At 33.0% G+C, this 27,286-nt stretch overlaps 3 protein-coding genes, 1 long non-coding RNA gene and 1 pseudogene across 6 annotated transcripts; 2 read left to right on the top strand and 3 right to left on the bottom strand.

Annotated features, from left to right (window-relative positions):
- Positions 1-5,167: 5,167 nt before the first annotated feature.
- LOC145951766 (uncharacterized) lies at positions 5,168-9,394 on the bottom strand. The gene is made up of 7 exons (XR_014429682.1): positions 8,962-9,394; positions 8,803-8,844; positions 8,601-8,674; positions 5,829-5,946; positions 5,628-5,733; positions 5,467-5,543; positions 5,168-5,355 (listed from the first exon to the last, which is right to left on the bottom strand). It is a non-coding gene; the product is annotated as an uncharacterized LOC145951766 (long non-coding RNA).
- On the bottom strand, positions 5,952-8,523 carry LOC145951682 (zinc finger BED domain-containing protein RICESLEEPER 2-like; annotated as a pseudogene).
- A 3,157-nt stretch (positions 9,395-12,551) lies between the features above and the next one.
- Positions 12,552-14,665, bottom strand: EMB1687 (ribonuclease P family protein / Rpp14 family protein). The gene is made up of 3 exons (XM_020353104.3): positions 14,323-14,665; positions 14,070-14,207; positions 12,552-13,106 (listed from the first exon to the last, which is right to left on the bottom strand). Exons 1-3 carry the CDS (start codon positions 14,498-14,500, stop codon positions 12,958-12,960), a joined length of 465 nt encoding a protein of 154 aa, XP_020208693.1. The 5' UTR covers positions 14,501-14,665; the 3' UTR covers positions 12,552-12,957.
- Positions 14,666-15,681: 1,016 nt separating this feature from the next.
- LOC109795062 (Pathogenesis-related thaumatin superfamily protein) lies at positions 15,682-23,359 on the top strand. 3 transcript variants are annotated; one of them, XM_083063753.1, is made up of 7 exons: positions 15,762-15,823; positions 16,729-16,807; positions 18,165-18,313; positions 18,421-20,846; positions 21,428-22,165; positions 22,485-22,752; positions 22,848-23,359. In XM_083063753.1, the coding sequence occupies exons 5-7, from the start codon at positions 21,673-21,675 to the stop codon at positions 23,026-23,028; spliced, it is 942 nt and encodes a 313-aa protein (XP_082919879.1). In that variant the 5' UTR covers positions 15,762-15,823; positions 16,729-16,807; positions 18,165-18,313; positions 18,421-20,846; positions 21,428-21,672; the 3' UTR covers positions 23,029-23,359. The 3 variants fall into 3 exon arrangements, with proteins under 3 accessions (XP_082919880.1, XP_082919879.1, XP_020210061.1); XM_083063754.1 differs by lacking the exon at positions 16,729-16,807 and having other exon boundaries at positions 15,682-15,823; XM_020354472.3 differs by lacking the exons at positions 15,762-15,823; positions 16,729-16,807; positions 18,165-18,313; positions 18,421-20,846 and having other exon boundaries at positions 20,911-22,165.
- On the top strand, positions 16,802-17,514 carry LOC109795094 (uncharacterized). Its single transcript, XM_083063755.1, has one exon. It carries the CDS (start codon positions 16,802-16,804, stop codon positions 17,237-17,239), a length of 438 nt encoding a protein of 145 aa, XP_082919881.1. The 3' UTR covers positions 17,240-17,514.
- Positions 23,360-27,286: the final 3,927 nt, after the last annotated feature.

Here is a 27,286-nt window from a genome sequence, read left to right as displayed (position 1 = left end):
GTATTGCCCAAACGGAACAGTGAAGGCTGTCTTATAGCGATCACTGGGATTGATTTGGATTTGCCAAAATCCAGATTTCATGTCAAATTTAGAAAAGATCTTTGCTGAATGTAATCGGGCAAGAAGATCTTTCTTATTGGGAATTGGATATCTAATCCATTGAAGGGCTTGATTGAGAGGTTTATAATTGATAACCAATCTGGGAGCACCACGCTCGATTTCAGAAGCCTTGTTGACATAAAAGGCTGCGCAAGACCAAGGGCTCTTGCTTTTTCTGATTAACCTTTTGGAGAGAAGATCTTTGATCTCCTGTTGACAGTGGTTGACAAGCTCATGACTCATCTGGATTGGCCGAGCTTTGGTCGGGATTTGTCTATCAGAAAAATCCTTTTCATAAGGAAGACTTACCATATGTTTCTTTCTATCCCAAAAGGCATTAGGGAGATCAGAACATACATTGTTTTGAAAATGATCATGGAGACTCATGATCTTTTGTTTGATAAAGGGTTGAGAAAGTTGACTTTCAATGTGTTTGAAAGAGATTTCTTCTTTAAGAAAATGGATCTGATTGAGTTTTTGATCAATTTGATTGAGACTTCGATGGAGAGGTCGATTGAGGAATTTGAACATAATTGTTTTCCCTAAGTGTTGGGTAGAGATCCCTTCACTAGAAATGTTGATTGGAAAGATTGATTTAATGAATGGTGTTCCTAAAATGACATCATTCTTAACATTCTTTACCAAGAGAAAAGGGGTTTCAACCTGGAGGTTATCGTTTTTGATAATTGCCGAAGGAAGCTTATACTGGATTTCAAGCCGTGAACCACTGGTCGTCCTAAGCTTTTCGGAGGTTTTGTAAAAGTATTTGGTCGGAATAAGTCCTTCCAAAATACAATTAGAATCGGCTCCAGTATCAAACAGAGCAATTGTTTTTAAGACAAAATCTTCAATAAGAATAATAACATCGATATAAAATTTTTGGATGCTACATTGATTAATCAAAGCATTGAAGAGGGTATCAGCGGAATCATGATCAGAATCATGGTCCTCATCGTGATTGTTATGGTCCGACTGAACCATGTCATCAGAAAAAGCTTCAGTTATCTGAGATATAAAAGTCTCATGTAACTGTTGCTTCTTTTTTAGATCTCGGACCTCAGATTTTAGGGAGCTGATTTCGATCTGCAGATCCTGAATAGTAACTGGCTTAGCTGCATATTTTTCTAGGCGTTTGAGGGTTTGAGTAAGATCAAACTTGTTGTTGACAAACCTATTATCTAGTTGTGAATTGTTAGGCTTGCGCAGGATCTGCTTGAGTTTTTCAAGATACTCATCCCTTTCTTGAGGATCTTGAATAGATTTTAAAACATCGAGGAGGAGATTTTGCTCATCATTGTGAATGACATTGATGAGAGGAGAGTCGGAGCCTTCATCACTAGAGGAGGAAAGGTCGTCATCGGCTTGATCATCTCCGAAAGAGGACATTTGATTATGAACATCTTCATCACTGTTATCAGAAGAGTTGATCAAGAGATTGTTTAACTGATCCTGGATAGTAGGATCAAGATTGAGTTCTCTGACTTTAGAGGAGATTCTGCAAAACTTTGCTAAGTGACCTTTGCGGCCACATTTAAAACAAGTCCTGGTTTCCCTAGAAATTTTTGGGAAATTGGTGCCCTAAGGGGTGGTTTTAACAGCAGGAGGCCTACTGGTTTTGGGATTAGAATGCCAAGCCTTAAATCTAGAGATCTTTGGTTTAGGCTTTTGGGTTTTACTCAGCAGGGGCTGAGAAGGTTTTCTGCGTTTGTGGGTCTTAGTAGAATCCTTAGAGCAGGGAAGACCAAATTGCTGGCAAAAATTTCCTAAATCCTTGTGGTTCTGGGCCTTTTCTTTGGCCATTTGATTTTGAATTTTGTCATCTTAACAGATTTTGAGGGCTAATCTTTGAACATAAGCTATGAGATTACCATAACTTAACTGGTTGTAAGGGATGTCACCATTAAACTGGGATCAAATTTTTTCTCTAACCTTATCTCCTAGAGATTTCGGAAGGCCAGCTAGAAATTTCTATTTCCAGAATGGTTGATTACTATCATCCCGTGTATAAACTCTAGTGAGGAAGGTGTCTTTATACCACCTAAAATCTCCCAAGGTTCTACACTTAAGATTGGATAGGAGTTCACCAGAACGATCTTTCCAGATGCTAGGGTCTCCGATAAAATGTTTGATAATGGCCATGATAAGAGTATTAACAACATCAGGGATAGACTCACCCTTAGCTGTGGTGATGATATTACCCTCAGCATCAGTTTTAACGGCTGTAAGGAACTCATGTTTCTCTTCTTCAGAAACATAATTATCCCACCAACCTTTGAGTTGCCCAGAAAATCCGAATGTTAAAATTTCAACAATAGCCTCATCAGTACTATCAAGAGCAGTTTGATATGCTGTAGAAACCATTGTCATATGTTGAAGAGTATTAAGGATATTATACTCAGTTAAACCATCTATGTTCCACTCATAGATGTTGGTAGCACTGAATGACCGAAAACTTTGATCATTCTTTTCCTCAAGAAGGAGATCAGGGGCAGTGGCCCGATTGTAATAAAGTTTAGAAGGCTGCTTCCAGTTAACAGCCTTAGTAATAATAGGATTAACCTAAAAAGCAGACTTACTACTAAGTTCAGTGTCTTCAGAATCAGAACCTTTAGAGGAAGTTCCTAATTTGTTAATCCTAAGGGATTGTTCTTTCTGGGAGATACTCCTAGTGACGGGTCCTATCTTGACAGATCCGACTTGAGATGAACCAGGGGTATCTGGAATAACTATAGAGCTATCCTTAACTCCTTTGGATTCTTCTAAAGATTTGGTCCAATTAAGATGGATGGCTCTAAATTTATTTTTAGTCTGACTAGAAAGACTAAAAGGTTTAAACAAAGGTTTGGTAACTGATTCATCGTCCTTAGTTCCAGAGGACGAGGGTTTTCCTACAAGATTTTCTCCTAAAACCTGGAGATACTTGTTGGTGTAGTTGTTTTGTTCCATAAGAGCTTTAATGTCCTGAGCTCCTATGGTTTCATCAGATTTATACTTAAAGGGCGAAGCTAAATACTTATCCTCTAAGTTTGGGATGTAATAACTACTGTTAGGCGGGAGGTCAGATTTAACCAACTTACCATCCTTTCGGTGCCACACAGTAAGCGTATTAACAGAAAGGTCTTCTGTGATGGTAATAGTCCAAGGAGGATGGATATTGTTCCTACGTAGGTAGACATTTAACCAATCGAAGAAACACACATGGGTTTGGACATTGTTAAGGAAAGTATAGAATAATTCTATGGTTTCTGACCTACAGTCACCCTTAAAATTATTAAGGAACCACTTTCTCTGGGTTGTCCAAACATTAGAGTAGAATTCCTTTTGAAGGGAAGGTTTGTCTATGGTGTACTTATTCATAAGTGACCATATTGCATTTCGGATTGAGTAGGGGAATGGATCTCAGATGAGGTTTCTTCCTCAGGCCTACTATAGATTGTTCTAGGAATGGACGAAGAATTGTCTAATCCTTGAAGGTTGGTTTCAGGAATAATGATTCTGGGAGCAGGATTCCTAAAAGATTGGGATGCTACTGAAAAGGTTCTTCTAGCACTATTATACTCAGATCTAGTAGCTTCTGATCTTGAAGAGAAAGAATTTCTTTGATCAAAGATGATTTCTACCTTACCAGCCTCAGATTGCCTAATTTCTTGGAATTCTGGGGCTTGTATGGGTAAAGTTGGGGTTGCTCTATCGATTTGCCAAGATGTAGGTAGTTCAACCTCATCCCATTTTATGAGTTTGGGAACATCCACGTTAGCTTTTGTCATGTCTGTGACAAACAAAGTGGTTTCTCGATCAGTTGTTTTAAGCAGAACCCTTGAATTACAAGTGTTCATGACTTTGTATTGGATTCTGTAGAGAAGTGCTGCAGGGATAGATCCTTCTTTCATGTCCAACCCATGCAGTCTGATGTTTAAAAACAGCGAATCTAGAACATTTCTGTCTAAAAGACTCACAGTTTTGTTTGGGAAACAATTGAAATAGATAGGACCATGTCCTAAACTTGTTTCTACGGTTCCTATAAGGGAATCGTGGAAGTTGTTGTGCCTAATAACTCTAAGACACATAAGGATTGAGGCATTAAGCCCTTCTCGGATAAGAGGTTTAACAACTACTTGAACACATCCTATATGGAGGTATTTATACTTCCTGGAATGCTCAGTAATCGATTGCTTTGTGAAGAGGTGAAATTCTTCACCAGCTTGGGGGTCCAAAGGGATGTTGTTTTCGGAAGTCTTGATGATATAATCAGAACTGCGGACATGTTTGTTTTCATTAGGGATGTAAAGCTCATCCTGAGGGATTTTGGGGATTTCCCAGTTATCGATTGCTTGATTGATATCTTCAAGCAGACTTCCTCTTCGAAGATATTGTTTTTAGGAGGTATTTACTCCACAGATTGGTGTTGCTCTGTGAGCAGATTTTTGGAAGAAGAAGAGGAGGAAGAAAAAGAGGCTTTGACGGTCAAACGTCGGGAAAGGGAGCGAAGGAAATTACTCATGGTTTATAAATATCCAGTATCATTACCCTCACTTGGTTCCATAAGAAGTTATAGTAAGATCTAAGTTAATTGTAATACAAAACCATCATATAAAGTTACTGATAAGTTAAGGATCATAAACTAATTTTACCCAGAAAAACTCTTTTTTTTTTTTTTAGTTCGTGGCGTTGTTGGTGACTCAGTGACGAGTCTCTCTGGGGGTGTATGAAGACACTCTTCTGCACCAGAAGATCCAGAGTTTTCCAGCCAATAAACCAATTAGAGAAATCTTTACAAAATATTTCAGATCTTGTAATTATCTATGATGATCTACGGTCAGCGTATAAACTCCTGGACTTACAGCCTCTCCTTAGGTCTTACAGCCTCACGCCCCATTCCAGAAACACCATAGATCTTTTACTAGATCCGAATGAAAATTTACACAATATTTACAAAACAAAATTTTAAAGAAAGCAGTAAAGGGTAAAACGTAGCTTATAGATCCAAAACATAATAACCTTACATCATAATTTTAATATTAAAAGTAAACTTAGATCCAGCCATAAATTCCTACTTCCCCATCAGGCTTTGATACCAGAATAGTAAACCAATGGGACAGGGAAAAGCACAAAGCTTAATAAGATCCAAGAATGTTGTAATCATGCAAATTGGCAAGACATGTACAAACAGAATAGTAAACCAATGGGACAGGGAAAACACAAAGCTTAATAAGATCCAAGAATGTTGTAATCATGCAAATTGGCAAGACATGTTTCCTACATGTCAAAAGGATAATGGTCAAGAAAAAATTCAATAAAAAAATTTAATAAATAGACAACAATATAGTAATGTGATAAATTAGTAAGGAAACACTTTTGAAAACTAACCAAATTGAGATAAGCAATTTAGAAGGATCTATTATGCATTCTGAGAAGTGCAATGATACCACCCAAATGATGATTCTCTGCCAATTATATGCTAACACATTAAGTTGTCATTATATAATATGGTACATATCTTGAAAATGAAAGAATAAAAAATTTCTTACCAAAAAAATGTAATTGAGTAATACTGTTATACCAAAAAACCAGTAATGACTCCATATATCTTTAGTGGATACAGACCAAAATAAGCAAAAAATAATGCCAAGGGACCTATATAAAAAAACAAAATAACAAACAAGTACGTAAGTAAATATTTAACTAAAATAAAAAAGCAAGAAAATAACAAAATAAATAAATGAATATACTTTCAGCTAGTAATCACCGGTTGTGATTGAGATGATGATCCAACTCCACCATCTTCAATACCAACCCTTGATGCTACAACTCCAGCTCCTTGGGATCTAGTAGTTCCTTTTTGAAATTCTTAGGAACATGACAACAAATAATAAAATAAAAATATTATAAATGATAGTGGGAAAAGAATAAATGTTACCTATTACAATATTTTCAGAGCTTTCTAATTCTTCAACTAGATTAACCTCTCTAAATTGCAACAAACAAGGTCTCAACCAATTTTGGCAGCAGATTAATGCCTGATCCATTTCTGGGTTGAGGGAGCTTCTAAAGGTATCTAACACTCTTCCACCAGTGTTGAATACGCTTTCAGATGCCACTGTTGACACAGGGGTGGCAAAAACACCTTTTTCCATATTTGACAATATTGGGAGGCGAGATGAACTTTGCTTCCACCATAAAAGTAACTCAAAATTATCATCAGCATCAACATTTGCCTCAGCCAAATAAGTCTCAAGCTCATTTTTTTGGTCAAGATAGCTTTTTTCTTTCAAATGTGCCTTAAAGGCATATTTCCTAGCCATATGACAAGGAATTTCAATAGGATTTGTTATTCCTCCAGTTGAACAATTACCAAATTGTTCAGCACCTGACTGTGTTTGTTTATGATGTTGCTCATGGGCAGCAACATACCAATTATACATCCTTGTTAGATTTTGTTTGACAAAAGTAGAGAGGTTATTTGCAAACTGATGGTCATACTTATACATGTCATTAAAGGACCATTCCACATACTTAAACTTATATCGAGGGTCCAAGATGACACCAAAATACAACAATTGATTAGTATTCAATGCATTGCCCCAATACTTGTTATATTTTCTTCTCATTTCCCATCCTCTAGTTCAAAAATCATAATTATTCTCCATACAAGCCTTTTCAATCTCACAAGATATTGTTGCTAATTGATGGAATGTTATGTGTATGGTCACATGTAAAGATGATGAAAAAGTTTTGGTGGCCTCATAAAATATTTTAAGAAATTTAACAAAATCTCTTGCTTTATCCCAATGTTCAGCAGTAGGAGGTCCAGCGAGTCCAAAATAGTCCAAATAACTTGAGTCCTCAAACTCAAGCTTTTCAAAGGTAAGCTGAAATTTTTCTGCTACTTCTAACATGATGTAAGTAGAATTCCATCTCGTCGAAACATCAAGGCAAACTAGATTACGAGATGAAATACCAGCAAAATCAATGCATTCTTTAAACTTGGCTTGCCTTTGAGGCGAAGACCTCACAAACCTTACTGCATTGTGGATGCTAGCAATTGAATCTATCAACTCTCTTAAGCCATCATTTACTACTAAGTTCAAAATGTGAGCACAACATCGCAGGTGGAAAAACTCTCCATCAAGAACTAACCCACCCATGTTTTTAAACCTTTACTTCAAGTAAGAAATAGCCACATCATTTGCAGTTGCATTATCAAGTGTGATTGTGCATATATTTCTTAGACCCCATTCCTTTAAGGCCTCCTCAATCTGTTTTCCTATGGTCTCCCCTTTATGGTTTGCCACTAAAGAGAAACTTATGATTCTCTATTTGTATTTCTACTCATTATCTATAAAATGGGCAGTGAGAGCTAAATAATTTAGATTTTGAATAGAGGTCCAACAATCACTAGTCAAAGCAACCCTACTACAATTAGACTTAAAGAATGCCTTCAACCTTAATTTTTCATCTAAATATAGTTGAAAGCAATCTCGAGCCACTGTATGCCTTGAAACAACAGTAAATTGGGGTTGTAATTGTTTGCAAAGATATTTAAAACCTTCTCCTTCAACTACCTTAAATGGTTGTTCATCTACAATGACAAAGGTAGCTAAAGCTTTCCTACAAGCCTCAACATTAAACCTATGGCTAGCTGGTACTAAATTAGATTTTTCCCCACTCTTTCCAAGGTCAAAGGTAAGCACTGTTTGACTAGGATCGTGACAAAGGGACCCAACATATTTTTGACATTTTGTAAAATGGTGGAGCATATTAGATGTGCCATATATTTTGGGATCACATAAATACCTGTGGTTACAGTATTTACAAGCTGATGTGGGCTCTTTAACTTCAGTTTCAGGCAATACTATAAAGTGTTCCCACACAATTGATGTCTTGCGTGGGCCATTAGCATTGGGTTTCCTCTTCTTAGATTTTGATGGAAGAGGATTTGAGTTAAGTCCTGCAACTTCGGTTGGAGCTGCAGTATGAGCTTGAGGGGGATTATTAGTTTCAGCAGTAGCTTGAATTAGATTATTAGTCGTAGCTGGCAGGTTCTGACAAGGCTGCTCCATCACTAATTTAATGAAGAAGTCTTGGTCAATAACTTCCAACTATAATTTTTTTTATTAAATTGTTATAGTGAATTATTTATTTACTGTTAAAATCGTATGACTTTTATCAAATTAATTTATGAAAAAGACTCCATGAGAAGTAGGGAATGATTAAACTTATTAGACAATATACATATAAAAAAAATAACATCTACACATAAGTAAAACTGAAATAATAGTAGAACATGCAGAACAAAGGATCATAGTCCTATCAAATGAAATAACAATTAAGCATGCAAAATAAGGGAACATTATGCTATAAGTTAAATCACAAAATAGTTAACAAGTATAACTGCACTACAGGCTAGATCACAAAATATAAAATCACTATATACAAAAAAAATGATAATATAATTAAATATTCTTTTAAAGTTAAATTTATGAAATGCTAAAAATAATTACCTTTTCTTCTTAACTTTTTAATAGCTCGTTTATGAGACTGTTTCATTGAATTAGCACTTCCTTATCCTCTGTGTCTATGCAGAAAAGACAAAAAACATATGATTAGCTTCAAAACTCATTATCAAAAACCAAAAATAAAAAAAGCTCAAAAGGTTCTAATCATGTTTCATGATTCTCGCCACCTCAACTATTACCGACTTACCGTAATGTAGTGTTATTCTCAAAAGGTATGGCTCTACCCGACCTAATAACATTCAAATTAAATAAATCAGAAACACGATTCAACATCAAAAGTGAAATTATTTAAAGATACAAAGTTAGAAACAAACAATCAAACATGTTCTTGCTCAATAAAAAATACCTTTTCGTTTTTGAGTGAGATACTAAGACGGGGTCACGACTTGCTACATCTTATCGGTGAAGCAATTTGAAATCGCATGGACTCACTAAACCATTGAAGGATAACGATTCTGTGAAACGAAGTAGAGCGAAACTCTCGAGCTCTCGGGATGGAAGGAAAGCGGTGCATCGCTAGGGTTTCAGATTCAGAACAAATGAATTAAGAAAAGGTTATTAGGTTAATAAGTTACTAAGTTTGGACTGGGTCTCAATTCATATTATTTTGGGCTTGAAATTTCGTTGGGCTTTTATGTTTGCACGGTCGGGTTTGGTTTTTTATGAGTCAAAAAACTCAAACCGAGCCCGACCAAAATTACCCATTTTAATCCATTTTTTTTAACCCGTTTAAACCAAAAAATCGTTTGAACCCACCCATTTTTCTTTTTATTTTTTTGGTTCTTTCGGTAACGGGTCGGTATGGGGATGCTGCTCACCCCTAACAACTTGTTTGGAATTAGAACTATTAATTATAGTAATTTAAATGTATAATCTCCATGTATCGTTATATATAATACTTGTATATATAGTATAAAGGTTTAGTTTATGCATGTATTATCTGATGGCATCGTCTGATGATATAATTTGATAGTATAATCTAATGATATAAGGTATAGTCTTTAAGTATCATCTGTGTACCTTAACATGTTAGTATTTTATATTTGTATCATCTGTCAATATACTCTATAAATACATGTTTGTATTACTACTCATTAATAAAAGGGGGAATAGTTATGTGTAATATACAAGTTAAAGCTTTTCTCTATTCAATTTTTACTTTCTATTTTCTATTATGAATGTGTGTTTCGGTGTGTGTCTGACCGAAACTTGATCATATTTTATTAATATTTTTTTTTAATTAGGATTTTAATAGATAATTCTGATGATTGATTCAAGGTGTCCTTGGTGGAGTTTTTTACTGAAATAATACTATTTTAAAAAATATTTACTCAAATAGCAACCGTGTAAATTTATTTCCCCAACTAGCACTTTTTGTTGTTCACGTTCCAGAACGGCCCGTTCTGATTCCAGAATGGCCCGTTCTGATCCATTCGTCATGTGTTCTTTTTTAATCTGGAACGGCTCGTTCTAAAATTTGAACAGTATAAAATGTTAGTTGGAAAAATTGTTATTTCGATAAATATTTCTTAAATTGGTGTCCAAGGTGTGCACTGGCAACAAGGTCCTTGCAGAGTTCATCACTGAGCTGAGCTGGGCCATAACTCTGAGAATGTCGAGGAATTCGCTGCAAAACTGAAGGAGAATGACGTCCAGATGCTGGATTTTCAACTACAACTACAGAGATTCAAAGGATAAATTTGGTACTCTTAATACGAAAGCTGTGGGGATAAATGATAAACTGTCCTTTGATTTTATGGATCCACCGTCACCCCCAAACAATTATTTCTGCCATGGGGCAGCTTTTAAAATCATGTTTGATTGTTTTTGTTTTTATTTTTTGGTTTGATACATTTATTATGCACAGTAGCTGTTTACGAGTCTTGGAAAGCTAATAAATTTTCTGGGCCATGGCGTTTCCGAAACTTCATTCAATCCCGATTTTTGAGAAGAGCACAAGATGTCAGGAAACAGCTTCTGACCATCATGGACAAGAAAGATACTTACCTATCTAGTCTTCTAAATACTTTATTTGCTTTGATTTCGTTTTTTTCCTCTGTTCTATGTTTGATTGTTTTTGTTTTTATTTTTTGGTTTGATACATTTATTATGCACAAATTATTATGTTGACTTTGGGTTTCCTTTTGTCATGGTTGAAGTTATTATGTTGACCATAGCCCTTGCATTATTACTTAGTTATATTAAATTGCTTTCTAAATCGTCTGTACCGATATTCAAGTACAAATTAGATGTTGCAAATGCTGGTAAAAACATAACCAAAGTCAGGGAAGCTATCACTGCATGATTCTTTTTCCATGCAGCTAGAAAGGACCCTCATGAAACCTGTATATATCCGAGTTCAGTTTTGTTTCAGGGACATCCAGAGTGGGTCAATAACCATGAGCTTGTGATGACAACTAAGGAATAAATGGCTCGTTGAATTGGCTCCAAGATTCTTCAAAGTGGCATGTCCTACAAAGATGAGCAATCGAAAGTGTCAAGAGCATATATAATAGAACCACTTTGTGATGGACATCACAAGCCAAATTCATGGCGTTTGAGTAAACGTCGTGCATGATTGATATGTAATTAATATTTTCCTCTTAATGTAATGTCTTGAATACTCTTGTATGTTGTATGTAGTTTTAAATGTAACATTTCTTACACGAAGAATTAAATGGGAATTTATTAGACATGAAATAACTGTAACTATTTTGGTCAGGGTTTGTGTTTTTGGTTTATATTCCCCTCCCCTTTTCTCATTGCAGTGTCTATTGTCAAGACTTCATTTGTCCCGTTGATGTATGACTGGTTTACAAAAGTGAATGCAATCGCAATCAAATCAATGAGTTTGAAGCGAAATTGTGTGTGTTGTATATTATGTTGAGCTAAATAGAGTAGAGAAGAGAAAGAAAGAGACGTGAAGAAAATAGAGAGGGAAAGGTTGGGAAAGGAGAAAATGATGAGAAAAAAATACATAAGCCTTTTTTATGCTCTGCAGGTACTATGTTTAGGGGGAAATAAAAAAGAGATCGCAAGTGCATCATCCGTCTTCTACATGAAAAAAACTGTGTTGAGTTTGATGTCACGTTTAATAATAAAGAGATAAAGGGAGTGTATGCTAAATAGCCTATACATGCTAGCAATTTATTGGTGAATTAATAGTGTTATTATTATGATGTTTGTGGGATGAAATATGTAGTTGTATTTCACTTTACAATACTTCAAAGAAGGAAAATGATACGAACTGAGAGTTAGGGGCAGTTATGTGTAGAAAAATAACTGCTTTACGAATCAGTTCTATATTAGAAACTCTAAGATGTCAGTTATGTGTACGGGTCAGATTTCAGCATTTTTTTTTTGTTTTGTTTAAATGAGAGCTTTCAGATTCAGTTTCCCTGTAAATCGGTACCAATTATATTCCAAATTGAAACTTGTTTTTTGCATAATGTCGCTAATGAAAGTAGTTCTTTCTTCAATCGTAACTTGAGCTTTGCAACTCAATTCAAATGTTATTAAATTATTTGTTTCTATTGGAAGCTAATTTGCAAATCTTGAACATGTTAAAGATTCAAGCTTTAATTAATTGTATTGAAACACAACTAAGCATTGAAAGTGGAATGATACCAACACCAAAAAAAAGAAAGTGGAATGATACGACTAAAAACCTGATTCTAGTACGATCAAGTGAATCATGCTGAGTTTGTGAACTATACCTTTAAAGATCCGACACAATTAAAGAAACCAACCTAGTACAACCAAGTGAGACAATTAAAGAATCGACCCTAATATTTCAAATGAGTTGTGTTGAGGTTATCAAGAGGGTACAGTCGCAATTTTAAGAGATCATGACTCATTGAATGCTTTGACAATAGAACGCTCAGTTTACAATGATGCATTTTGAAAGAATGAAGTGAAAGAATGGTAAAAACTAGATGCAGGCCAAAAAAACAAGCTTCCCTCAGTAATTATATCAACTATAATTTAGAAATAGTCTGATAATTTACAATGAATTTGTAATAATATAACCAAACAAAGGCGCAAATTTACACATTTTCACAAGCCTCTTCTCTAACGGTTGAAAGCTGTAGTAACTCTATAGTTTATACCATACACTAGGTATTATCACAGCTAAAGTTCAGAAAAATTGGTAAGACCACAATGTAAACAGAAGACTCCATCTTCTGTGAAAAGAGGGTGCACTGAACTTGCATAGCTATCACGTCTATTATGATTACAGATATTAAATTTAACCTATAATTGTAGGCAACTTCAGATTGAACACAGACTAATTGCAAAAAACTGAGAAATCTCAATGAGACAATCCTTGGAGGCAAAATATTCAGTGCTCCAAAACTTTGATCCTATCAAGATAGGTATTCATGCGCTGAGTATGATCAGCAGAGAATCGATCACCAATAATGAGTTTGTACTGCTCAAATTTTGATTCCTCACACTTCAAGGCAGCATTTTTACAAGCCCTTATACTTCCTGAACCAAAAGGTAACATTTCATATCAGGATGTGTATGTTCAACATCAAATCTTCAAGTGAAAGAATAGATGGAAATCATGCATTTATGGGCAATAGCTAGATGCAATCAAAATGATCAACAAAATCAAAAAGATTTTTGGAGTTTCATTCATATACTAAACATAATGTTTTATAAATCAAATCAATATACAAAATGATAGTCATTCATCAATGATTAAAGAAAAGCAATGCACAACTAATCAATAACTGCATATTACTACAAAATACAGTCCATGTCATGCCAACCATTGCATATATCAAATTCTTGTGAACCAATTTGCCTCCAATAGCTTCACTCACCTCTTTATAGGAATCCTCATATCCAAAATCTAAATTTCCTTTCTATAGTCTTGTAAGGCATATGTCTTGTTTTCACTATTACAGACTCAATTGGTACCCTGATAAGTTGACTTTCATTTGGTGGTTTTTTTATTATGCTACTCGATAATAATCTTCTTCATAATAATGATAAATCCATAGCAAGGTGGGGCCAACGCCAACTTACTAGTTACAAAACATGAAGGCATTCTATTGCACTTGAATGATAAACTCAGTGACAGCATAATAAACATAGGTTTTCTGACGAAAGTAGTGTCCTGAATAACAGGATTTGGCGATCCCAAATACTAAATCGAACTCTGGACCAATATAATTTTTTTAGTAAACACATGACTAATTCCTGAAGGGTTGATCTCCCAACAAGTTGTTTTTTAGTACACATGGATCCAAGGATCGAACTGAATAACAACAACAAATGCAAAATTACCAGACAGAACCTATCAATTTTCTTTTCCCAATATATTATCTAACACACTCCTTTTCATGTTCTTCAATTCCAATATTTTTCCAAAGGAATTCAAAAAAATAGTAATTATATAAACTAAAGGAAGAACCAATAAAACAGAATTGAAATTTCACTTACCAGACAAATCCAACAAGTTAAACATCACCGGGCAGTTTCCAATATTTGTGAGCAATGTAATGGCAGACCATACTTTCTGATAATCCTCTCTTGAAGCCCTAATGATACAAACATTAGTGATTGGATTCACATACTTAACTGCACGCACACACACACACACATAGATACACAAAATGTTAATATTATCAAATAATAAGAAAAATTGCATTAGAATTTACAAAAACATTATGAAATTAAACATGTTACTACCTACCCTGGAATGATCCCAATGAAGAAGCCAAACCACACTCCCCAAAATTCACCAAAATGCTGTCTCTTATAGCTTTGGAGACATTAAACTGTGTAATTATGACAGAATCGTCCTTCACAGGGTCTCTATTAGGGTTCAAGAAAACCTCCATCACCATGTATCTGTTTCTGAACCCCACCATGATCCTTCGCCCTCACTGAAACCGAAGATCCAAATTCTCCGAACAAAATCCGTTGTTTCAAGGAAGAAACTGAAACCCTAGAAGAAAGATCCGATTGAGATAGACGGGTCGGTTTGTTATATGGGCTTTGAGTCCGTGAAGCCCAATAGTACGGCGTGGACCAGGTGTGGCCCAGTGGCGCGTTCGCATGTACTAGTGTACTGTGTACGGCGAGAATAGTGCACGTGCTTACACGTGTTGCGTTGTAATACGACAAGAAAGTGTTGGAGATATTACCTTGTTTATCTCTCCTTATAATACGCTTCGTTTGGAAAATGTGGAGTGACTCAGTGAGTTGTGCATTTGAAACACGACACCGGAAAATAACCGTTGCGGGCCACGTGCGTAAACTCCAAAAAGCGATTTGATTTTTTTTTTTTTTTTTTTACCTTTGTTTCAGATTGTGTTATTTTAATTTTCAAAATACTTTTGTTTAATTTAAAAATAGAAAACTTAATTAATTGGAAACAAATTGGAAATCAAAATTACATATAACTAGAATGCATAGGTTAATGATTTATTTATATAATTAAAATTTATAATAAATTATATATACATATATATAAATATATGAATTATATTTTAAATTTATGATAAATAATTTATGTTAATGTTAGCTTATAAAAAATTTACACAGTGATTAATATATATATACATATATATATATATATAATATTAACATTAACATTAGATTTTATAATAACTATTTTAAAAATAATACAATAAATAATTTCTAGTTAATTAATGGAAACTTATTAAATAATAATACAATTTTAAAAAAAATCTATTACAAGCTGACAAAATTATTAATCTACAAATATTCAATGATGCATATGGGTCACATGTATTATTTATTGGGTTTTGATTAAATATTTTGTATAGAAATATAATTGGTGGGATGATAAAGAACGTTAGACTTAGATCCGATACTTAATCCAAATTTGAAGGCGATGTTGCCACCTGACAAGACCCGACCCGATTGTGACATGCTTGCATTTGGGTCACAATTTGCCCGAAATTTAACGCGCATTTCCGGTAGTTAGTTTTGTCCTACGTTGGTGTGTGTCCCACAAGTGCACAGTGACCAGTGCCTGGTTTCTATAAATACCCAAACCCAATGTGCTTCTTCCTTGCTTATTTTATTTTTTTTCTAGCTTTGCTTAGGTGCTGCAGAGAGAGAGATATTTTATTTTGATTTTTTGTTTTTCTTTCTTTGCTTTCTCTTTCATCATTTTTGTAGGTACTGAGGAAGAATTCCTGCCAACGTACTTTGTTGAGGAGCTTGTAAGTTCATTTTCCTTCCTTTTCTCATCTGGGGTTGGGCCCACTTCTCATCTTCTTTGTATTTAACCAAGTTTCCGTAAAAACGGTTTTTTTTAATTCATGTAGTTGATGAGAATAATTAATTGATTACTATTCAGGTTTTTTAAATCTAAAATGGTGGGGGTGGAATTTGTACGTGATAGGAATCTATTGTTGATGGGGTGGTTTTATGTGCTTGAAAATGATGTATCTGCATATATATATGCTCACTCCTTTAGTTTCTTAGCTCTATCATGAACATATTCATTCCTATCAGGGGTTATGAGACGTTTAAATGTGGATGGCTTGTTAAATTTTCACGGTGTTTGTGTTAATTGTCATGTTTTATGTTGTTTTTGGAATCTTAATTGACCTTGGATTAGATCTGCCACATGGGGACATTTGGTTGGCCTTATTACAAATCTGGTTTGTCTTATTGCCCCAGAAAGATTTTAAATATATGTAATTTGTTTTTCCTTTGTGAATTGGAATTTTTATAAGATACCTTCAAATTTGCTCCTTTTTTTAACTGCTAAATTCCATTTTTGGCCATGCTTGTCAAAAGCATGTCAAGTTTGTGTGTATGGTTTTCCTATTTTCATAGGCTGTTGCATTAGTGGAATGAGATCTACCCTAATTGATGAAAGTAGTTTTCTTATTTATCGCACAAATGTTAGAAACTTTCTCTGAAAGGGACTGCGTAGTTACTTCAGAGTGTGAAATTTGTTTATTGTTTACAAGGAAAAAAGGAAGGTTAAGGGAATCTAGTTTACGAGATAAGGTTGATTGGTTATAGAAGATGCAAGTCCTTACATATCTTTAGAGCCAAGCAAGTCAGTTTCTGTTGAATTTGACTGAATTGTGTATTGTTGTGATGGGCCCTGCAGAAAATTCAGGCAAGGCCTTGAAGTTGGAGAGTATTAGATTGGGATCTTAGAAGTTTCTGTTTGGACTGAAGAAATGGAGGTATATGGCAAATCTATGGTTGCAGCTCCTTCAAATGTTATTTATCTGTCAAGTATTTTAGGCCAAGATGGTCCAATTCCCGGTCACAGATGCAACTGGAAATGCGAAAATGAACATGTTTGTGGGAACATGTATCGCTGCAAGCTAACAGGGCTGACTCACATCTGTGATAAAAACTGTAACCAGAGAATTCTGTATGATAACCATAGCTCACTTTGCCTAGCAAGTGGTCAAATTTTCCCCCTTACTCCAGCAGAGGAACAAGCGGTGAGAGGTGTTCGCAGAAAGCTTGATGCCGAGACTTCACCCTCTGATGGCTGTGGTTTTAAGCGTAGACGGGATGCTCAATTCCATCCTTCTCCTTTCGAGAGATCTTTCTCTGCTGTCAGTCCTATCTGCAGCCAAGTTGGAGACGGCATGGATACAAACTAGATATCTATTATTATTATATAACTGAACAGACTCTTTATCATTTCTCATGTCCCTTTGAAGTTTTTTTTTTTTTTTTTTTTACTTTTTCTATCAGATGAATATCGATAACAGAACTTGAACAATTATGGATATTTATTGGTGGACATGATGTGTCCCCATCTTCGGTAGGAAGAAATCCTTATATTTCTAGTATTAATGTAATGTAGCCTTTAAAGTTACTTGACTTGTTGAATGGGGATTTGAGCAGGGTCTTTGCCCACGACATGTTTATGACACTTGAATTGACTTCAGTTTTCTGCTAAACGTAGTGAGAGGCTGACTGTAATGGCTGACTACAGAATGTATTATGGCCTTTACATTGCTTGAATTTGATTTCCACCTTTGTGATGCATATATGTACAATGTACTTAACCATAACCCTTTCTTAGCCAACCGTCAAGTTTTAGTGTATCCATTATCACAAAGCAGCCCTATTAATGTATTCATTATTATTACTGCTTCCAGGAGCTTGCATTCCATGGTTCTATGAACAGAAAACAGTTATTTTGTCCCTGCTGATAAATCTATTTAGGGTCCTACTGTTAACCTTGACTACTGTAGGCTGAGAAAGTTGTTGGTATGTTATCTGGTGAATTGGTTCCAGTTTCGCAGCTTGACTCTTCTTATTTCTGTTACAGGCTCAAGGGAGATGATCTAGTTCACATTTTCATTTATCTTAATCGTTTTCTGATATCTTTTCTTTCTGTGATTTGTATTTGGTTGACATCTGGCTGTCTGTTAATGTAACTTGTGCAGGTTTTGAAGCATATGCTAGGAAGGAGCTTTCAAAACATTTGTGTTGCAATAATGAATCTTATGATATAGAATTCTTCTGTGTTTTAACATTAATCATTGGTTAATGCCGTTTTTTCTTGGATGAATGCAGGCATTGCGACTTCTACTCAAGTCTTTCTTTGCTGAAGTTTGGAGAAGCCACAGCTATGGTACTACAAAGAGTTTAAAGACTAAGTAGGTAATCCTAACAGTCCTGGTTGTCAAAAGAATAGGAGCAAGGACATTTATGATACTGTACAGGTATACAATGTTGAAAAATGAAAAAGTAGGGATGCCTAATCTTAATTATTAATTGACTTTCAAATCGTGGTTGATTTGCATTATATGATTTATTACTTGCTTTGTAGATGGTGAGGTGACAATGAGGCAAATAAAAGGGAAACTTACAAGGGATACTTATTAGCAGCAGCACCAACACCAATCTTTCAAACTTGCATATTCCTCCTCTTTTATTTTCGAGGATTGGAAATGCCATGTTAATGATATCTGTTAAATTTTATACTTGTGATATGTTGTTCTAGGCAGATGTAATTAATCTTTTATCTGTTTATAGGCAGATGTTGATTTTTATTCTGATATTTGTGAAGCTAGAGGTTTGTAATATAGCTTTCGTTTTCCAACTTTTGACATAGTTGTTATTAAGCTAAATATGTAAATTGTCTTGTGATTGAATCTTACGTGAGGCCTCTCAACCGAGCTGCTCATCTTTGTATCAATATTATCAATCCTACATAGCCATCCTAAAAGTGCTATAGTGGTTAACGAGTTGATTGTCATGCTATGATGTATATTATGTGCAAACACAATTTCAAAAATGATATAAATTACTCAAAATTCATGATATTCATAATTATCAATAAAAGATTATAGGTGCCTTAAATAGAATATACAAGTATTCATATCAACAAAAGTCGTGGATCACGAGGTCCATTAATTACTATTATCTTGTTTAAAATATTATATGTTATACTTTAAGTTAATAAATATATAAGTCAAAATTGACCTTCAAATTAAAAGCTATGAAAGAAAATAAAAATAAATGTTTGTGTCAAATGGATGAATTCCTCTAACCCTAACCCTTTGTTTGCTATAACATTAAGACCCATGTGCGTAGTGCTGCCTCCCTCTTACTCAGAAGATTTAATAGCAAATAGAGGAGAGCAAAACATAGACAGATCTGAAAGTAGATTATAAGTGTAACTAAGCTTTATAAAACTTATGGGGAGTGACGCGATTGGGTCAATGAGCCTTGGTTTATATCACTTTTAGCAATTCTTTCAAAATTTTCCCAAGTTGTTAAGCATCGACATCATCATCTTATTCATTCATATTGTAATTTGTCTTGCGATTGGATTTTACGCGTAACCTTTCAATAAAGCTACTCATGTTTTGTGTATTACTTTTTAGCAAACTTGATTTATTGCTATTTATCTACTTTTAGTAGTATTTCTTTGCCTCCCATCACCCTAGTCTTTTCTACTATTTCTCCTCTTATTTTAAAAAATAAAATAAAATAAAATGATCGTGCCAAGAATGAGTAGCTTGGTTGAGAGGTTTGTGTTAATCCAATTATAAGCCAATTATTTCTACTAAATATAATAAGAAACATAAGAGAACTCGATCACGATACATGAATACAAGAATCCTCATACACCAACTAGAAAGGTTTTAGGGATTAGTGATGGGAATGTACTTTAGAGGATTAAGTTGTTTCAAAACTAGTTGAAAATTATAAAATAATTAAATACATTCATAACAAAATCTAAAACTAATTACATCAACTATTGATTTTTTTTAATTATCGGTTATTATTGTTCCCCTCAAAAGAGTCAAATTTTCTAGGTAAATATATAATTAATATGCTATATGATCTTTGTTGTGTTCACTAAAGATATCTTCAAAGAATAATTAAATGTTAATTTTATATGATATAAATATTAGTGAATAAAGTTTTGACTCTTTCAACAAAATCTTTTCTCATACATATAGATAAGAAATCAAATTTTTGTTAACATGTTTAAAAAACTCAATTATCTAATAATCATTTTAAATCATATTATTTTGAATAAAGATATCAAAACAAATTGACCCAACCCTACAGGTTAAAGTGTGAAAATGGATTGGCTTGACCCAACTTTCACACAAATCATGTTTTTGTTGACTCATTGTCTCATCAAATCAGACTAAGTTGTTACATTATTTTTTAATTATATATGTAATTTAGAAAGAAAAATAAGAAGAAGAAAAATTATTGATGCTTATCAAATTAGGTCATTTTATAAAAATTTTATCTTAATTTAGAAAGAAAACGTATCAAATAGGCTCGATGCTTTTTTTGGCTTTTTTCCACCGGCCCATTGGATTACGCCGAGTCGACAGTATATTTTAGAATAAGAAATTAAGAATCCCAAGCTAGACCAATTTTACTCCTTTTGTGTATGCTATACGATTGTTGCAATTGTAGGAATAATTGCTGAAAATTATTTAAGACCAAGTATTGAAGGGAAATAAATATTTTTTGTGTACATATTCAATTGATTTTAGTGGAAATACACCGTGACCTGATACTTGTGTATATTGTGGACCAAATCTGAAATTCGTAAACAGTTGATTTTCATGTAACTGTCCAAATAGTGTATTTTTTTTTATTTTTTTAATGCCAAATATTTTGTCTGTTTTTCATTCAACAGTATACTACGTTTGGAAAGTCTATCGGGAATGATGATTCTACAAAGGAAATTCCTCTAACAAATATGAAAGGAAAGAAAAAAAGGTAAGTATATACTTTCAATATAAGTCTCTCAAAAAGTAACTTGTTAATTACGAAACCTGATTTCCTATAGAAAAGAAAAATGTGCTAAGAAAATTGTAATTGTTTTTTTATTTTATTAAAAATGAGGTAATATTTTCATTGTGAGTTTAGCCAATCAGGTGGGTGGAGTCAGTCTCCTAAGGGTTGTCTTGTCAGTTCCCATTGAAAGATTGATAATAATTTAGCATGTGTTTAATTAAACAAGTTTTTGGTCAAATTCACTGTTGAAAAGTTTGTTCTTTTCTTCCCATGGAAGGTCAATAGTTGTTAACATGTTAATGTTCTGAAGTCACTGCACAGAAGTCAAGCGTTGTGGTTAGATGTAGAAAAATATGCATAATTTCATACACAAGTTTCCCCTTTTCGTATTGCCTAGCCAATGTAGGAGGAATCCTAGGTCACTTCTTTATGGGATCATCCTATACAACTTTCTAATGATCGAATCTCAGTTTTTGACACCATTCTTTGAAGGAAATTCATGATCATAGAAATCACATAGATGATATATTATTTCCTTATTTGTTCAATTTCCAATGAAACAGCAAAGGCAAAGAATAGCTTCTAAATTAGGCCATCCACAATAAAAGAAATGCTAAACCCATGTAGCTGGAATTGTGGCTGAGAATTTCACCAAAGCAACCTAGGATTTTGGTTTTGTAATGCCAAAGAATCTCACAAAGTCATAGCACACATATTCTTGATACAAATATGGGGAGGATTGGTCATTCCTGGCACATCGTCAATTCCTCTAAGGACACAACAACACAACCAATAACAATCATTGAAAATGCCAATAGGGACATCCTGCAAGTTCCACAGTTTCCTTGCTATTCTGTTTACCTTCTTGTCCTATTCTTTCTCTTCAATATTCACCATAACCAACAACTGTCCCCATACCATATGGCCAGGAACACTTTCCGGTTCCGGCTCACCGGCGCTTCCGGCAACCGGATTCCGGCTGGACTCAGGCCAAATGGTGAAACTAACTAGTGTTCCAGGGTGGTCAGGAAGGATATGGGCTAGGACTGGCTGCACATTTGATGCAACAGGAATTGGCAAGTGCCAAACTGGTGACTGTGGTGGAAGGTTGGAATGTGATGGGAATGGTGCAGCTCCTCCTACCTCACTCTTTGAGATAACACTTGGCCAAGGCAATGAACAAGACTTCTATGATGTTAGCATGGTAGATGGCTACAATCTGCCACTGCTTGTTCAACCAAGAGGTGTATATGGTACTGGCACTTGTAATGCCACAGGTTGTGTCACTGACATCAACAGAGGTAAGAGCTTCAAAAATGTTTTTGGTCATGTCACTCATGTAGTAGAATTGTTTTCATTTTATTCATGTTGTTATAATACCATAGGGTTGGTATGAAGTCACATGAAATATAAGAATCAAAACAAGACTAAATCTTATCTACGAGGACCAAAAGTTTAATGTTATAATAAAATTTAGTTTGGTTCTTGTATGTTATTACTCCAATAGAGGATTCTATTACAGTTAGATACAGTAAAGATACTAGAATGTGTTTTAAAACCATTGCATGTGATTGAATGATTAAAGTACTTGTGACATTGATAAAATGAAAAAAAATTTAGGTTGTCCAAAAGAACTTCAAGTAGTTGGTGGAGATGGATACCAAGGTGGTGTAATTGGGTGTAAGAGTGCTTGTGAGGCATTTGGATCGGATCAGTATTGCTGCAGTGGTGAATTTGCCAACCCAACCACATGCCAACCTTCCTATTATTCCACCCTTTTCAAGCAGGCTTGTCCAAAAGCTTATAGCTATGCATTTGATGATGCCACCAGCACTTTCATTTGCAAAGCTTTTGAATATGACATTGTTTTTTGTCCCAACAGCAACAGGTATGTATCACTTCCCCTTCAATTTGTTACCACATATTTGCAAAACAAAATCTTAACATTCAACTAATTGTGCATTTTGCATTACCACAACACAGGGTTAAAAAACCAAATGGTGCAACATTTCCTCCTCCTCCACCACCATCAGTTGAATGGCCTGATCAGAAGTTTCAGCAGGTCCATTCTTCTTCAGATATTCTCTTGCCCTTTCCAGGGACAATCTTTCTCTTTGTTGCCACTCTCTATGTGCTTGCAACAAAGACACACACACTGATTTGAGACAATGCCATAAGAGAATCCCACTGTGTTTCATGAAAGGAAAAGAGAAGAAAAAAAATGAAAAAAAGGCCCAACAAGGAGATGAAAATTATGAACAGAGAATGTGAAACACATGAAGATCCTAAGGAAACAAATAAATGGAGAAATTACTCTTGCAAGATGCAAATCTCTAACAAGTTGGGAGCTGATTAAGAACCAATACATAATTTCAGTTCACCCACTATCCTCTCGAGATAACTTGTAAATTAAAAAAGAAAAAAAATCTTTTGAATAAAACAATAAGTCATTTACCATGTAACCAGAAAAATAAGAATACTCAGTCATTCTCTTATGTGTTATATATCCAAAATTAATGTTTGAGTATAACAGTTCATGGTATAAAGAAGAAACAATGGAATGGAACATTTCTTTGACTAATTTTGGTGTCTTTCCGTTTCCTTGTTTTTGGGTGGCTGTAGTTGTGGTTGGTTTAATTTTTTCTAGTACTTCCTCTTTTGTTTGCAACATTTTGCATCCAGTTATTCAACAACATAAGTATCATACCTGCACTAGTTCTAAATCAATGTATTATACAATCGCTCTAAAAAAATATATTTTTTAAAATTAGTCCTTAACTCCTTATCATCCAATTCAAAATATTTGTGTTAATATCACAAAAATATCACTTTTTCACATATTACATTACTATCAACAGCCTAACAAAAAAAATTACAATGTAAAAAAGTATTTATATATGTGGCGATTCATCGGTATGATTATGGATGTCAAGAGGATTGGATTTAGAGATGGCAATGGGTCATGACTAGGTAGTGAGGTACTAATTGTTTTTCATTAGAGTGTATCTCCAAATTTTATAAATATATGTGAATTTCTTATGAGTTAATCATCTATACACGGTCAGTGTAAAGTTTTTTACACTAGCAATCAATCATATCTTTTAAATTATTTTATTTTATTTTTATTTGATTAAAGAGTTAATCACATATACACTGTCAGTGTAAAGTTTTTTTACACTGGTAACCAATTATATATTTTAATTGTGTCATGTCACTGTAAACACATTTATTTTTAACAGTGACATAACATAATTAAAAGATATAATTAGTTGTCAGTGTAAAAAAAACTTTACACTGACAATGTATAATTGATTAACTCTTGATTAAATGGACAAATGACATGACATTATTAAGAGATATAATTAGTTGTCAGTGTAAAAAAAAATTTATACTGATAGTATATAAGTGATTAACTCATTTCTTATTGGTGTGTAGATATTTTATATGTACCATTTTCTTTTTTTTCATCCCTAATTGGTTTGCTATTGCTCTAGACATTTTGTCGACATAATGGATACAATATTATATGGGTGGTGATGCGTTGGACCACCGATCATAATTCATAATCAGCAAAGGTAGCATCTTAATTATTATAAACTAATAGCATATCTTGTTTCTCACGTAGAGAAGACCTAAACCCCTTCCCTCATTGGGTGGAGAATAGAAAAACATGATTCACCCCATTATTTTATTCTCACTGCAAAACACAATCAACAATCTTTTCTGCACGGGTTTACTTATCCTCCATTAATTTAATAGGAATAGTTTAGTTTTATGAATCAGAATTCCACTCGATCATGTTCTCAATAACCATCAATTCATGATTGAGTTTACCGGTATTTAATAAAATAAGTATATAAATCTAGACATTATGTTATGTCATTGTCATGACTCGTGAACTTTTAAAAGGAAAAACAGTTAATTTAATTGGCATGATTTTCGTTGGAAAAACTTTTATAATGTTTATTAATTGGAAATTGTTTTTAATATAATTTTAAGATCATTATTATAAAAATAAAGAAACTTATCATAACTTGTAATTATTTAATTTCTGTTCGAATTATTTAATTTCTTCAAAATATAAAAAATAAAAATATGTTTACGATGAATGTTTTGAAATAAATTTTGTGAATATAAATATAGTAATAAATTATGTAAAAGATAGTTTAAAGAATAAATTTTATTATTTAATAATAATCATATAATTATATATTTTAAAATATTGTGTTGGATAATAATAACATGAAATGTAACTCAACCTCAAGATGATAATAAATTTAAAAGTAGAGTTTAATTTATATTTATTAATAATTTAAATGTTTTACTATATTAAAAAAATAAAAAATTATGAAAGATATAACTTTAATTAATTTTTATAAAAATTAAAATTTTAATTAGATGATAATATAAAAAATATATATTTTCGGTCTATAAACTATCCGCTCTTAAAAAGTGATTAATATTCTTTTAATCATAACACCTTTGAATATCCTCCGTCTATAATTTGTTTTTTTCATTAATATTTATAAAGTTTATACTAATTAGAGAGAGAAAAAAACAAACTTAATAACATTTAACATTGATTCAAAATTATTATAAAAGGTTTTAATTTTAGTTTCTGCATTTTTCTTTTATCCCTACAATATTTGTTATCATCTACTTTTGTCTTAGCCATGAACTATCGTTACTAAGATGTTTAACATCTATATAAATATAGTGGATTTGGTTTTATTTACCTATAAATTGAGTGATTTTTATTTTTAATTCTTATGAATATAATAATATATTTAATTCTAGTTTTTACATTAATTTTATGTCTTTATAAAATATAATAGTGTATGTTTTACTAACATTTTAGTCTTTGTCATTAACGTAGGAATCAACACAAGTCACATCAAATAATATTGCAGAAATATTTAATTTTTAAAAAATATAAGAACCAAAGTCAAAAGGAACAATCATTAAAAAAAAAAGGACAAAATGCACTGTATGCAAGAGACAAAATAATGAATATATTTTTTTTACAAATAATAAAAATATATGTAAACCTTCAATTTTACAACCCAAACGTGTCATGCATATTATATAATTAAGGGGGAGTATTAGTTTAGGATTTTGTAGGATTTTAAAAGACTTTTTTTTAGTAAAAAAATACATTGGTATTCAATCAGGATTTTATGTCACTTAAAAACAATCCAGTGGTATTCAATCTGGATTTTCAAGATTTTTTAAAAAGTCCATTAAAATCTATTGGTATTCATTTGAGATTTTTTACAACTTAAAAACAATCCATTGGTATTCAAAAATATAAGGATTTTAAAAGATTGTTGTGTGAGAGGGATTTTGAAGGACTTTCTAGTGTTATCTATAAATACAAAATTCATAAAATAATCCCATCCAAACCCATCGGATTTTGAAGGATTGTTTGAAGTGAATTTTCAAGAATTTTCAAGTGATTTTTTCATCTTTTTTTTCTATGTTCCTGTCTTCTCCATTTTTTCTCTGCTAATAATATTGTACTATTGTTCATTGCTCATATATAATATTGTAGTACTACTCTCTATTTTGTGAAACTCCGATATGTAAATAATAGTGTTATTAACTTGCTCTATTTTTCTATTCGTTCTCTTTAATTGACTTGTTTTATTTTATTCTATGTAGTTGAATTTGTTCTTTTATATAACACAAAAAAAATGCTTGAAATTTCAACTTTTAAGTAGTAATTTTTTTATAACACACGTCAAGAAAAGAAAAAGGTGAAAGATGAAAATGGATCTTAGTTGGGGGAAGAACCCTTTCAGCATAAAAACTGCGATCTCTCTCCTTTCCTTAAGTTTGTTACTCTTATCACTCCTCCTTTTATGACTCAACAATTATTTTATTTTTTTTACTATGAATTTTTCTTTTTATTTTTATATTGTGAAATTAGGACTTTTTTATATTTTAAAAAAAGAAAATTAACATAAGACATTGCATTATCTAATTTTTTAGGGTTTAGGATTTATGCCTTCATTAGCTTATTTTCTAAAAGAGGAAATATTATTAAAATATTTGTTAGAATAATTTACATTTATAAATATCGTTAAAAATTATCATTTAATATATAACTAAAATAATATATATATATATATATATATATATATATATATATTCTCTATATCTAAATGCTTATTCTTTAAATAATAATAATAATAATTATTATTATTATTATTATACTAATATTATATATATTGCATATATAATTAGGTAAATATTTTTTTGTAGATTGTGGATTTCCTAATCGATGCCAATTTTTAGCTCCATTTCGAGGTGTAAGATATCATTTACAAGATTTTGCAGGTCATTGAAAATGAGAAGGAATTGTTTAATCTTCGTCATGCATCTTTGAGGAATGTGATCGAGAGAATATTTGATATTTTTAA

This window comes from Cajanus cajan, chromosome 9 (assembly GCF_000230855.2).
Source record: "Cajanus cajan strain Asha chromosome 9, NIPB_CcT2T_4, whole genome shotgun sequence".
Classification (NCBI taxonomy): domain Eukaryota; kingdom Viridiplantae; phylum Streptophyta; class Magnoliopsida; order Fabales; family Fabaceae; genus Cajanus; species Cajanus cajan.
The sequence above is the reverse complement of the archived record's forward strand: the minus strand, read 5'-3'. Positions and strand labels throughout refer to the sequence as shown.